The 13,587-nt window shown below is 46.8% G+C and overlaps 1 protein-coding gene across 1 annotated transcript in view; it reads left to right on the forward strand.

Annotated features, from left to right (window-relative positions):
- Positions 1-1,996: 1,996 nt before the first annotated feature.
- Positions 1,997-13,587, forward strand: part of LOC149443253 (protein Daple-like) — a gene marked incomplete at its 5' end in the record, with an annotated part of 70,519 nt that continues 58,928 nt past the window's right edge. Inside the window, 3 exons of the mRNA XM_089655708.1 lie at positions 1,997-3,067; positions 5,666-5,793; positions 9,490-9,631. Coding sequence (XP_089511834.1) covers positions 1,997-3,067; positions 5,666-5,793; positions 9,490-9,631 — 1,341 coding nt within the window. The remainder of the gene's footprint in view (positions 3,068-5,665; positions 5,794-9,489; positions 9,632-13,587) is intronic.

A 13,587-nucleotide genomic window follows, 5' to 3' on the forward strand; every position in this document is an offset into this window, starting at 1 on the left:
GGGTAAGTTCACCTTTGGGAACATGTTAGGTGTTCCACCCGTTTACAGCAGAAGTCTCTTAATCCCCCCCTTTACATCAGAAGTCTCCCCCCCTTTACATCAGAAGTCTCCCCCCTTTACATCAGAAGTCTTCTCCCCCCCTTTACATCAGAGGTCTCTCCCCCTTTACATCAGAAGTCCCTCTCCCCCTTTACATCAGAAGTCCCTCTCCCCCTTTACATCAGAAGTCCCTCTCCCCCTTTACATCAGAAGTCCCTCTCCCCCTTTACATCAGAAGTCCCTCTCCCCCTTTACATCAGAAGTCCCTCTCCCCCTTTACATCAGAAGTCCCTCTCCCCCTTTACATCAGAAGTCCCTCTCCCCCTTTACATCAGAAGTCCCTCTCCCCCTTTACATCAGAAGTCCCTCTCCCCCTTTACATCAGAAGTCCCTCTCCCCCTTTACATCAGAAGTCCCTCTCCCCCTTTACATCAGAAGTCCCTCTCCCCCTTTACATCAGAAGTCCCTCTCCCCCTTTACATCAGAAGTCCCTCTCCCCCTTTACATCAGAAGTCCCTCTCCCCCTTTACATCAGAAGTCCCTCTCCCCCTTTACATCAGAAGTCCCTCTCCCCCTTTACATCAGAAGTCCCTCTCCCCCTTTACATCAGAAGTCCCTCTCCCCCTTTACATCAGAAGTCCCTCTCCCCCTTTACATCAGAAGTCCCCCCCCCCTTTTTACATCAGAAGTCCCCCCCCCTTTTTACATCAGAAGTCCCCCCCCCCTTTTTACATCAGAAGTCCCCCCCCCCTTTTTACATCAGAAGTCCCCCCCCCTTTTTACATCAGAAGTCCCCCCCCCCTTTTTACATCAGAAGTCCCCCCCCCCTTTTTACATCAGAAGTCCCCCCCCCTTTTTACATCAGAAGTCCCCCCCCCCTTTTTACATCAGAAGTCTCCCCACCTTTTACATCAGAAGTCCCCCCCCCCCTTTACATCAGAAGTCTCTAACGTCAGTCCTCCCCCCCTTTGCCTTTGCATCAGAAGTTCCTCCCCCCCTTTGCCTTTGCATCAGAAGTTCCTCCCCCCCTTTGCCTTTGCATCAGAAGTTCCTCCCCCCCTTTGCCTTTGCATCAGAAGTTCCTCCCCCCCTTTGCCTTTGCATCAGAAGTTCCTCCCCCCCTTTGCCTTTGCATCAGAAGTTCCTCCCCCCCTTTGCCTTTGCATCAGAAGTTCCTCCCCCCCTTTTGCCTTTGCATCAGAAGTTCCTCCCCCCCTTTTGCCTTTGCATCAGAAGTTCCTCCCCCCCTTTGCCTTTGCATCAGAAGTTCCTCCCCCCCTTTGCCTTTGCATCAGAAGTTCCTCCCCCCCTTTGCCTTTGCATCAGAAGTTCCTCCCCCCCCCTTTGCCTTTGCATCAGAAGTTCCTCCCCCCCTTTGCCTTTGCATCAGAAGTCCCCTCTGCCCCTTTGCATCAGAAGTCCCCTCTGCCCCTTTGCATCGGAAGTCCCCTCTGCCCCTTTGCATCGGAAGTCCCCTCCTCCCTTTGCATCGGAAGTCCCCTCCTCCCTTTGCATCGGAAGTCCCCTCCTCCCTTTGCATCGGAAGTCCCCTCCTCCCTTTGCATCGGAAGTCCCCTCCTCCCTTTGCATCGGAAGTCCCCTCCTCCCTTTGCATCGGAAGTCCCCTCCTCCCTTTGCATCGGAAGTCCCCTCCTCCCTTTGCATCGGAAGTCCCCTCCTCCCTTTGCATCGGAAGTCCCCTCCTCCCTTTGCATCGGAAGTCCCCTCCTCCCTTTGCATCGGAAGTCCCCTCCTCCCTTTGCATCGGAAGTCCCCTCCTCCCTTTGCATCGGAAGTCCCCTCCCCCCCTTTACATCGGAAGTTCCTCCCCCTGTTTGTAGTTTGGAGAGATCTGCTCTATCTGAAATTCAAAAAAAGTTTTGCCTTTAGTTCTACTTTAAGATTTTTCCCTTAATAGTCCAGAAATCTTTTTGTAAATAAGTGGTTTGTTTTACAGATTAAAGAGCTGGAACAAGAGAATAAGCACCTCTCCCAGGCGGTTGCAGCTCTTCGACAGCGGGCGCAAGACAGTGCCGATTCCAGAGTGAAAGATGTGGAGATGGAAAATAAAATGCTGCACGAAACCATCACTGACACCAGCAGTAAGCTGAACGAGGTGGAACATGAAAAGAAGCAGCTACAGAAGGCCTTTGATCAGGTGAAGGAGAAGGTGGAATGGGTGGAAGAGATGGGCAAGGAGATCCATCGGCTAGAAAAGCAGAACGAAGTGTTAACCAAGAAAGCATCCTCTATGAGGATTGTAGAAGAGAAGGTGGAGGCTCTTGAGAAAGAAAATGGCAAGTTAGAAGGAGAAAATAGAATCCTGAAGAAATCTCTGGACACTTTGCAGAACGTGTCAATTCGTTTGGAGGTGTTGGAAAATGACAACAAGCAGCTGGATGAGGAGAACCTGGAACTGAGGAGAGCCGTGGAAACCATGAGGTTCTCCTGTACAAAAATAACACAGATCGAGAGAGAGAATGCCGATCTTCAGAAAGAGAAAGAAGAGCTGCAGAAGAACGTGGAAGTACTGAAGGCCTTGGGGAAGAAGTCCGAACGCCTGGAAGTCAGCTACCAAGGCCTGAGTGAAGAGAATTGGAGGCTTCAGCAGTTGCTTGAGGCTGGAAACAAGAAGCTCCAGGAGCTTGAATCTGAGCTTCAGGAAGTAGAGAAGGAAAACAAGGAGCTTCAGAAGACATTGGAGGAATTTAGGATTTCCAACAAGAGACTGGAGAGGCTGGAACAAGAGAAGAAAGTGATAGAGCAGGACTTTACCCAACTGGAGAAGGACAAGAAGATGTTAGAGAAGGAATCAAAAAGACTGTGGCAGCAGGTGGAGCTTAAAGATGCCATCTTGGATGACAACACTGTGAAGCTGGCCGACTTGGAGAAAGAAAACCGAACACTAGAGAAGGAGGTTTCCAAGCTGCGGGAATCCTCTTCTAGAACTCGAGAGCTCGAGAAAGAGAACAAAGATCTCCTGCAGCAGCTGACCGTAGATAAAAGAACACTAGCAACACTGAGAGAGGTATACAGAACACTGAACAGCTTTATTGGGGTTGTTTTGCCTTCCTCTGGATCAACTGTGGGTATAGAATTTTGTATATGGAGGTTATCTACATCTCTGTGTCACGATCTGGGGTCAAGCTCAAAGACCAGTTGCTATAGCAGTGGAAAGGCTTACCTGAAACCAGCAGGATAGGTACACAGGCAGGTCACCGTGGCGGAGGAGTGGGATCACCCGAGGTGAGGAGATTGGGACCTTTCCGTGAGTACCGGACATGTGTGTTGGGAATGTGCAGGGTGCGCGCTCTCGGCACATATGTCCTTTTTTAATAGAACACAAATGTGCGGCCGCTCGGCGTCTAGGCCCAGATGCCGGGAGGCCGTACATTTGCGTGCGGCCGGCGTGAAGAGGTTAATTAGCACAGGAGGTGGTGGAAGAAAAATGTTGTGTACAGAAACCTTTCAGCTGCTTTTGTTAGGCCGACCACACTTTTTCAAATGGATACTGCGCTAGGTGAACCCTTAAAACTTTGTGAGCACTATAGGGACCTTCACACCTCTGAAAAGCAACCAAAAATTGAAAATAAAACACTGTAATAGTTAAACTAAATAAGTGCATACCTATGCCCTATGAAGACCATCACCCCTCTGAAGGATGTTAACCATTAGCCGCCCGGCCTATAGCCGTTTGGCGACCGCAAAAATGCTCCAGCTTTCCGGGTGCACGCCATTTGGCGTCCTCCCGCACATGCGCAGTTCGCGTGGTTGCAGAGCGCGATCTGTCACCGGCAGTGTACCTCGGACATGGCCGATGACAGATCTGAGTACCGGCCCCCGTTGCTGGTACCATGTGACCTGCTGTGACCAATCACAGCAGGTCGCATGACAGTTGTATACAATGGATGGCTTCATTCATGCCATCCATTGTATACTAGTGCCTAGCTGTGAATGGTCACAGCAGATCACATGCACATGTCATGTGATTAGCTGTGGCCAAATCACAGCTAAGCACAAAAAAAAAAAAAAAAAACCTGAATGAATCGATTTCATTCAGGTAAATGCTTGCTTATAGCAAAGTAATTCTTTGCTATAAGCAAATTGTGTAAAAAAAAAAAAATACTGACCACTTCCCAAAGTAGTACAATGTTACTATGGTATCATTGTACTACTTTGGTCATAGTAAAATAAAAATCTTAAAAAAATAAAAAGTAATAAAAAATTTAAAATAATAAAAAAAATATATATATTTTTACAAAAATAATAAATAAAATAAATAATAAAAATTATAACTGAACAAAAATGTATTTATTTATTTTTCATACTGTCACCAGTCAGTGTCCCTGTTCACCGCCATGCCAGCTATATGATGACGCTGTACTGCACTGGTGACAGTATGTAAAAAAAAATTGTGAAAATAATTTTTTTCATTTTTTCATTTTCTGAAAAATTATGACAAAAATACAACTTCAAAAAACTCGCCATTCCTCTTATGTAGTATGTCGGACTGTCTACTCTGCAAAAAGGGGTCACTTGGGGGATATCTGTACTGTCCTGACATTTGGGGGATATCTGTACTGTCCTGACATTTGGGGGATATCTGTACTGTCCTGACATTTGGGGGATATCTGTACTGTCCTGACATTTGGGGGATATCTGTACTGTCCTGACATTTGGGGGATATCTGTACCGTCCTGACATTCTTGGACCTCAAGAAATTAGATTGGCTGTCAGTACTTCAGGATTGATCAATTTTCAGATCTATACCATAGTTTGTGAACTCTATAACTTTCCTACAAACTAAAAAATACATCCTAATTTGTTTTTTTTTCACCAAAGACATGTAGCAGAATACATCTCGGCCTAAATTTATGAAGAACAATTATTTATTTGTAAACTTTTATAACTGAACAAAAAAACACGTTTTTCTTTGTTTCTAAGGTTTTGGTCTTTTTTTGTTCATTTAGCAAAAAAAAAAAAACCCCAGCGGGGATTAAGTACCACCAAAAGAAAGCTCTAGTTGTGTGAAGAAAATGATAAAATTTTAGTTTAGGTACAACGTTGTATGACCGCGCAATTGTCATTCAAAGTGTGAGAACGCTGAAACGTGAAAAATGGCCTGGGCAGGAAGGTGTAAAATTGCCCGATATTGAAATGGTTAAAAATGTGAAAATTAGCCTTTTAAGAGGCGATATCCTCTTATATACTTGCAGCTTTGTGACTTCAGTTGGTTGGGGATTTGCGCGGTTTGATCTTACATACATTATTGACCGCACTTTTTACAACAGTTTCCCTTAAACTTTTTGTCAAATTTAAATGAATTACTTCAGTGGGTAAATTTAACATTCAAACCGTTTTTTGCAACTACTGAACAAAATGCTTTTAGTTTGTAACTTTTTTTACGGTCCAAAGGGTAGCAAAAAAGTGTTTGGATTTACAAGTACTTGACTTTTTATTAAAGAAAAAAATGGCAACCTGTAGATTTCTGCGGCTTTTGTGTAACTAGAACTCATGATTAGTGTCTGAAAGATTTAGGTAGTTGCAAAAGTCCCAAGCTGCTTCTGTCCTTTTTATCGTTGTGTCTGCTGTTCATTTAGACTTTTTTTTTTTTTTTTTCTTGCAGGATTTGGTTTTGGAAAAGCTGAAGACCCAACAAATGTCTAGCGAGCTGGACAAGCTGAGCCTGGAGCTGGAGAAGATTGGGTTGAATAAAGAGCTGATGCTGCAAGATGAGAACAGCAATGCTGAGAAGTAAGGGGCATCCAACACCTACAGCTGCACCACTGCTTTGGGCTTTAAAGCGGAGTTTCACTCACTTTGTAAAATAAAATAAGTCCGCAGCTACAAAAACTGTAGCTGCTGACTTTTAAAAAAAACAGCCAATTGCCTGTCCCACGATCCCGCGGTGCCCCTGCCGCAGCCCGTTTCACCAGCCGTCCTGTATTTCTGGCGCCGGCATCTTCAGTGTGGGCACCCGGCTGTGACAGCTTGCAGCTTCACAGCCAGGTGCCCACTGCGCATGCGTGAGTAGCGCTGCGCTTTCTGAATGGCCCTGACCTGTCACGTGTCCCAGAAGACTACGGGGAGGGAGGGTAGGAGGACAACTTCTGCTTCCGATCACCTAGGCGCTCCCCAAAGGTGTCAATCCTTAATGGGGAGTGGGGGACCAATCTTTACAGCGGAACTTCCCCTTTTGGGTGGAACTCAGCTTTAACTCCCCTAACCATCTGCAATCTGTAGATTAACAATCTCCAGCATGATTCCCCATACTGAGGGAACTGCATTGTAGGTTTCATTTTGGAACTAGGAGCCTGCAAGAAGATAGGCTTCACGTTTCGAGACCAGACTGTGGCTGGCGGATCTTAGGTCTCAACACGTGATAAGGAACCACTTTCATTCCCGATCATGTGGTCACATGGGTTTGTTTGTAAAACAAACCCAACAACTCGTGATTTGCACAGAACGAGTCGCAGTGACAGCCTGCTGCCATCAACATACAGCTTATAGTAAAGATACAAGCAGCAAATTTATTGAAATAATGAAGCAAATAAAAGCCTTCTATGTATTTCTATAAAGTGATGTAAAAGTAGTTAGGGTAGGCTAGAACAGCCTTTCTCAACCAAAGTGCCCGGGCACCCTGGGGTGCCTTGCGGTTTCTTCAGGGGTGCCTTGGCAAAATTTCTAGAAATTGACCAAAACTTGTTTACAAGCCAAACCTTTTAGTTACACAAAGCCAAAGGTTTTCATTGTGGACCAGTATGACCTCCTAGCCACCGGCATCCTGACAACCAATGACATCAATTGATAAGGAGGATGTCAGCTGCCTGCACAGCATTCTAGTTTGACCCTTCCCTGCCCCTCTTTATCAGTGCTGGGGTCACATTAGCTCAGTGATGGAGGAAAACTGGGGGAGAAGAGAAACAATGGAATACTAGTCAGGACCGGTGTGCAAAAGTGTGTTTGCTTTGTGTAACAGAACCGGACCCCGACTGCACTAGGGTATTTCCATTATACTCTCGCTTCCCTGTCCGAACGCCATCCACGGACCCCGCCACTGATCATACAGGAAATAAGACAGCACCAGACTCTTCTTAAGACAGGAAGTAGACTGCTTTATTTTAACACAAACACAAGATATATATATACATGGGGCAGGGAAATATAACCAGGAACAGGAAACACATCATCAGGCCCTCCCAGCAGGGGGAAGGGCTGCAGGAAACACCCCCCACCAAACCAAGACACAGAAAAATGGGATGCAGCACATGGCAGTGAACAATGGACCAACCACATGGCAGTGAACAATGGACAACCCCCACACCCATATTCGAACATTTCACCCTGTACCCCTTAACAGGCACAGGGTGTCTTAGACATAAGAGGGATTTGGGAAGATGATACAGGGGTCCCCCCCCACCCCCACCTCTAATGTTGGGTGTCCTACATGTGTGGATGTTGCTGCATTATATAAAACTATTAGACTAGTTTTTCATATTTTAGTATGGGATGCCTTAAGACTGTCCATAATTTTAAAGGGTGCTTTGACTGAAAAAAGGTTGAGAAACGCTGGGCTAGAATTATTATCCGTTTAACCAAAACATACTAATGCTACTAAATGTGTTCTGGGTATCTAGGTTTCAATGGCCTGTGGTCAGGAAAAGGTCAATCCACCTATAATTCAAGTTTTAGTTCTTTCAGGAAGGCAAGAGTTCTGGAGTTTGCAGGTTAGACGTCTTGATTGAGCCTTTTAGCCTGGATTCCTCAAAAGCTGACACCGCGTAATGGATGAGAAGTAGAAAGGGGGACTGTGTGTTTCCAAATATCCTCTAGCTCTCCTAGACGTAATTGGCGAGGGTTGGTTGTATCTCAGGTAGAACTTGCTGTGCAAGGAGCAAAGCTACAGACACAGTTTAAGTCCAGGTAGTTTTATTCAAAGTTTCATACCGTGAAAATCCAACAAATTTCGGGGGCTCAGAGCTTCACCTGGGCTTGCTGCCGATGAAAAAGACGTGTGTTGAACTAGTGGAAATATAGAGATCCTGCGGGAAGAGAAAACTCCAGAGAGGAAGAAGCACTCCAGACACTGATTTAGCATCCTCCATTTCCAAAAGTCCAGCCCTCAAAATTTCCACTCACCTGCTCGCATTTCTGAGCACCGGTTGTGATGAGCTGTCATTGTGCAGTCCGCTGCTGGGGCAGCCTCTTTCTCCTGATAGGAGAATGTGGAGCCAAAGCCCCTCCCCTATCTGCTTCCCTGCCAAGGAAAACTGTTACGGCTCCGCCGCCTGCTGACATCACTCACATTCAAGCTGCTGCTGGTAAATACCAAAAATGTGCCCTGCTATGTGCCCTGTACCCTGCTGTGCATCCTGCTGTCTGCCCTGTACCCTACTGTGTACCATGTACTCTGCTGTGTGCCCTGTACCATTATAAGTGAGGACGTGAGGGGTCTCTCAGTGGCGGAATGGGGGCGGTAATAGGGGGTGGGGTCTGTCAGGGGACTGGAGGAGGACATGGGATGGAGGAGATGATACTGGAAGAGGAGGACATGGGATGGTGGAGATGGGACTGGAGGAGGAGGAGGACATGGAATGGAGGCGATGGTACTGAAGGAGGATGTGGGATGGAGGGGAGGACATGGGATGGTGGAGATGGTACTGAAGGAGGATGTGGGATGGAGGAGATGGTACTGAAGGAGGACATGGGATGGTGGAGATGGGACTGGAGGAGGAGGACATGGAATGGAGGAGATGGTACTGAAGGAGGATGTGGGATGGAGGAGATGGTACTGAAGGAGGACATGGGATGGTGGAGATGGGACTGGAGGAGGAGGACATGGAATGGAGGAGATGGTACTGAAGGAGGATGTGGGATGGAGGAGATGACACTGGAAGAGGAGGACATGGGATGGTGGAGATGGGACTGGAGGAGGAGGAGGACATGGGATGGAGGAGATGGTACTGAAGGAGAATGTGGGGTGGAGGAGATGACACTGGAAGAGGAGGACATGGGATGGTGGAGATTGGACTGGAGGAGGAGGAGAGCATGGGATGGAGAAGGAAGAGGACATGGCAAGGAGGAGGTAATAAAAGTTGTTAATATTTATTTTGTAACTTTATTCTGCCTAAAACATTTAACAGTGTCATTTCATGAGATAATTTATGAGGGAGTATTGGGTGGGGCAACTGTTGGTAAGCAACTCTTAAGGCCTGGCTAGTAGTGAAGGACTTGAAATTTTGAGCCCTACACTAGTCCAAAGCTTTTAGCTGTAACAAGCCCCAATGAAGGGGATCCTAAAAATCTAGTTGGATTTTTATGGTAGGAAACATTAAAGTAGACTTGACACAATTTGTATTTGGTGCTTTCCTTCTTGCATGCCAAGTTCTACATCACAATGTCTGGACGTGCATAGAGGAACCACTCGTTACGCTGTTTTTTGTTTTGCAGGAAGTACAAGATCCTGGAGAGCAAAATTGAATCAACACTAAAGACCACTTTGGCCATTAAGGAAAGCAAAATTCTGGCGCTTGAATGCCAAGTGGATGAAGTCCGGAACATCAACCAGCAGCTGCAGAATGAGCTGAATTCGGTACGAAGTGCTCATGGGGAGTTTGTATCAAGGATTTCATACTGGGGATACTATACTTATCCATCAGGCCAGTTTTAATAGCGCAAATCCAATCTTGAATTATTTCCCAGGATTTCTGCATGATTCTACTCCTTGGATGGCCTTGTGAGTGCGGAAGCATTAGAATATCTTATTATGTGCCATCTGGTTCTGAGTCCCTCTGCATTTCAGTTGATAAAAATCTGTAACCCTTAAAGAGGACCTTCCAGTATAGAAATATATAGAGAAGAAACAATCAGGCTGAGAGGTGGTCCAATGAAGGTCACAGATTGTTCGAACAACCGCATACATGTCCTAGGACTTCACCGGGACTTGTCTGTAAATGGAGAGTATGAACTCATGAGTGCTTCATTGTATTTGGATGGGCGATGCCTGCATCCATTATGAAGTGAGCTTGGATTTTTTTTTAAATTCTAAAATACATTTATTACATCTAAACACCCGATAAACTGATAAATACACAGATGAAATATGTATATGAGATGTTTTACCAAAGGATTTGTATTTCTGTCCATCCAGTCCTGAGATTTACACAGTGCAGACCTGATTTTCCTCTTTTTCAATTAAGTACCACCTACGGGTCTTGTCTCTCCCCCAGCCTGTGAATGGACAGTCAAAGGAGAAGCAGCAGACTGATCAGTTCATCAAGCTGTCACTCTGCACTCTCCTCCTATCAGCATGTTCCTTGTTAGCACATGAGCAATGCAGCGCAGCTATTTGGCTGCTTCTGCTACTTCTCCTTCTCCCAGTCTGAGCTATGCTGTAGTGAAGATTTCAGGGGCTGATACCAAACCAACATTAGGCACTTAAAAAAAAAATACTTTGTGAGGTTTAAAAAAAAATATCAAACGTATGTAGCAGTTGTCCCTCGCTGGCTCCAAAAGCTGACAGATCACATGACCGTTGAACAGTCAGCTGTTGATCTGCTTGCACATGGCTTTAATAGCCCCCCAGTCTTAGTCCGTAGGGTTCAATATTGAGTTGGCCCCGCCCTTTCCACGCACATGACCTTTAATGGCCCCCCCAGTCTTAGTCCGTAGGGTTCAGTATTGAGTTGGCCCCGCCCTTTGCAGCTATAACAGCTTCTACTCTTCTGGGAAGGCCGTCCACAAGGTTTAGGAGGGTGTCTATGGGAAGGTTGGACCATTCTTCCAGAAGCACATTTGTCAGGTCAGGCACTGATGTCGGGGGAGGAGGCCTGGCTCGCAGTCTCCGCTCTAATTCATCCTAAAGGTGTTCTATGGGGTTGAGGTCAGGACTCTGTGCAGGACAGTCAAGTTCCTCCACCCCAAACTGGCTCCTCCATGTCTTTATAGACCTTGCTTTGTGCACTGGAGGGCAGTCATGTTGGAACAGGAAGGGGCCATCCCCAAACTCTTCCCACAAAGCTGGGAGCATGAAATTGTCCAAAATGTCACCTTAAGAGTTCCCTTCACTGGAACTAGGGGGCCAAATCCAACCCCTGAAAAACAACCCCACACCATAATCCCCCCTCCACCAAACTTTACACTTGGCACAATGCAGTCAGGCAAGTACCGTTCTGGCCACCGCCAAACCCAGACACGTCCGTCAGATTGCCAGACAGAGAAGTGTGATTGGTCACTCCAGAGAACATGCCTCCTCTGCTCTAGAGTCCAGTGGCGGCGTGCTTTACACCATGGCATCTGACGCTTTGCATTGCACTTGGTGATGGAAGGCTTGGATGCAGCTGCTCGGCCATGGAAGCCCATTCCATGAAGCTCTCTACACACTGTTGTTGGGCTCATCTGAAGGCCACACCAAGTTTGGTGGTCTTTAGCTATTGACTCTGCAGACAGTTGGCGACTTCTGCGCACTGTGCGCTTCAGCATGCGCTGACCCCGCCCTGTCATGTGACGTGGCCTACCACTTGGTGGCTGAGTGGCTGTTGTTCCCAGTTGCTTCCACTTTGTTATAATCCCACTAACAGTTGAGCGTGGAATATTTAGTAGCCAGGAAATGTCACGGATGGACTTATTGCCCAGGTGGCCACCTATCACGGGACCACGTTTGGAGTCACTGAGCTCCTGAGAGCGACCCATTCTTTCACCAATGTTTGTAGAAGCCGTCTGCATGCCTAGGGGATGGATTGTATACACCTGTGTCCATAGAGGGGATTAGAACACCTGAATCACATGATATGGAGGGGATTGGAACACCTGAATCACATGATTGGGAGGGCGGGGCCAATACTTTTGGCAATATAGTGTATGTATGTTCTGGTACAATTAAATGCAAACATGTTGCATTTTAACACAGCTGAACTCTGTTGTAGTGTGAACATGCCACATAGAAGGCTATTTTGTTCTGCGTCATTAGTGTTGCCTGTGTTCATCCAGTACCAAAAAACGCAGCCTAAGAGGGGCAGCACAAGGGACAACACTCAGGCCACGAACACCCAAAATGCTACCATAAATGAATGGCCAGCGTGGCCCCTGACAGACAGGTACACTTTATTGCAGTTTTTGCTTCTTTATGGCAAAGTATAACAACCACCATGAGACACTCCAAATGTGAAATGGTGAGGAAGCCAGGGAGGGGTTAATGCTCCGGGTCATTTGTAAGCGTCTGACTCCAGCGCCCGCGTACAATGCACAGGAAATATAATTAGCGGGGAGCAGGATGGATACCAATATACAGCCGCGGCGACGGGCTCACCGCTTCCCTCTAAAATTATAAACAGCGTGAGAAAAGCGTGAGAACTCCATAATGTACCCACATCACACAGAACAGCAGACAATGCCAGGGTGAGAAAATCCAAAACGCTGGACAATAGATCACAGAGGACCTGGACTTCTCCACCGCGGGCAAGGCAAAAACTGCATGCCAGGCGCCGCAGCCCAACAACCAATCAGCAATCACCTTTCCCGGTTTTGCTTCATGAATCTGATAAAAAAAAATCTATTTGGGGTTCTGGCAGTTAGAAAATGTTGGCTGCTTGCATTCCACATTTAACCCAGGGGTGGACTGACCAATCGAGCACTGGGGCACTGCCCGAGGGCCCGGGGTCAGTAGGGGGCCCCATGAGATGCCCCTGGTACCTTTTTTCATAGGCTTTTTTGGGTGTGGGCAAGGACACAGGGGCCCCATGATCCCCTATTGCCTCGGGGCCCCTTGAGTTGTCAGTCCGCCCCTGGACTTTAACCCCTTCTCGCCCAGCCCCAGCTGCCATTTTAACTAGGCTATTACACATGGTAGGTCAGAAGGTCTGCCAGACCAAGTGACCAGTGTGGTTGACTGTCACAGTGATCACGTGATCAAGCGCTGGTCTCGCTGGCTCCCAATCATCACTAGAGGCCGTGAGCTGTCTTTGACAGCTCAGTCTCTGTGCTGGGAGTGCGCTCTCAGCACAGAAACCTCTGCCACCCATACCATCTGTTTAGTATGTGGGCGCCCCTTTGTTGCCACACACATGTGTAACGTGGGCATCAGGAGGTTAAAGTTGCCACAATGGCCTAAAGAGCACTGCTGAGTCTATATATAAATATAAATATATATATATATATATATATATATATATATATATATATATATATATATTATAGCTTCCTGTAAACTCCTGCACAGCAAACTGATGCTTACAGGCTTCCAGTAGGGGCTTTGCTGACAGGAGGGGAGAGCAGAGTGCCAATTTTCCTTCCTTGTCTGCTTTGCAAGCTGGGGTCGGGTCAGTGACTGTACACTATAGCTTACTTGCAGCAGAGAGTAGTGTGGTCAAAAGGTAGTGCCAGGACAAGGTCACCTAGCACCCAGGGCAAATATGTAAAATGGTGCCCCCCCCCCCCCCAGCAAAAATCCCCCCCCCCCAAAAAAAAAAAAAGTATTAGAGTCTAAAAGTCTATAGAACCAAAAAGGCAACTTTTTGCCTTCAAAAAAGTCCCTGACCCTTTCCAAAAAAA

Source organism: Staurois parvus, unplaced genomic scaffold (assembly GCF_062004578.1).
Source record: "Staurois parvus isolate SC_StPar_1 unplaced genomic scaffold, SC_StPar_1.0 ptg000863l, whole genome shotgun sequence".
Taxonomy (NCBI): Eukaryota; Metazoa; Chordata; class Amphibia; order Anura; family Ranidae; genus Staurois; species Staurois parvus.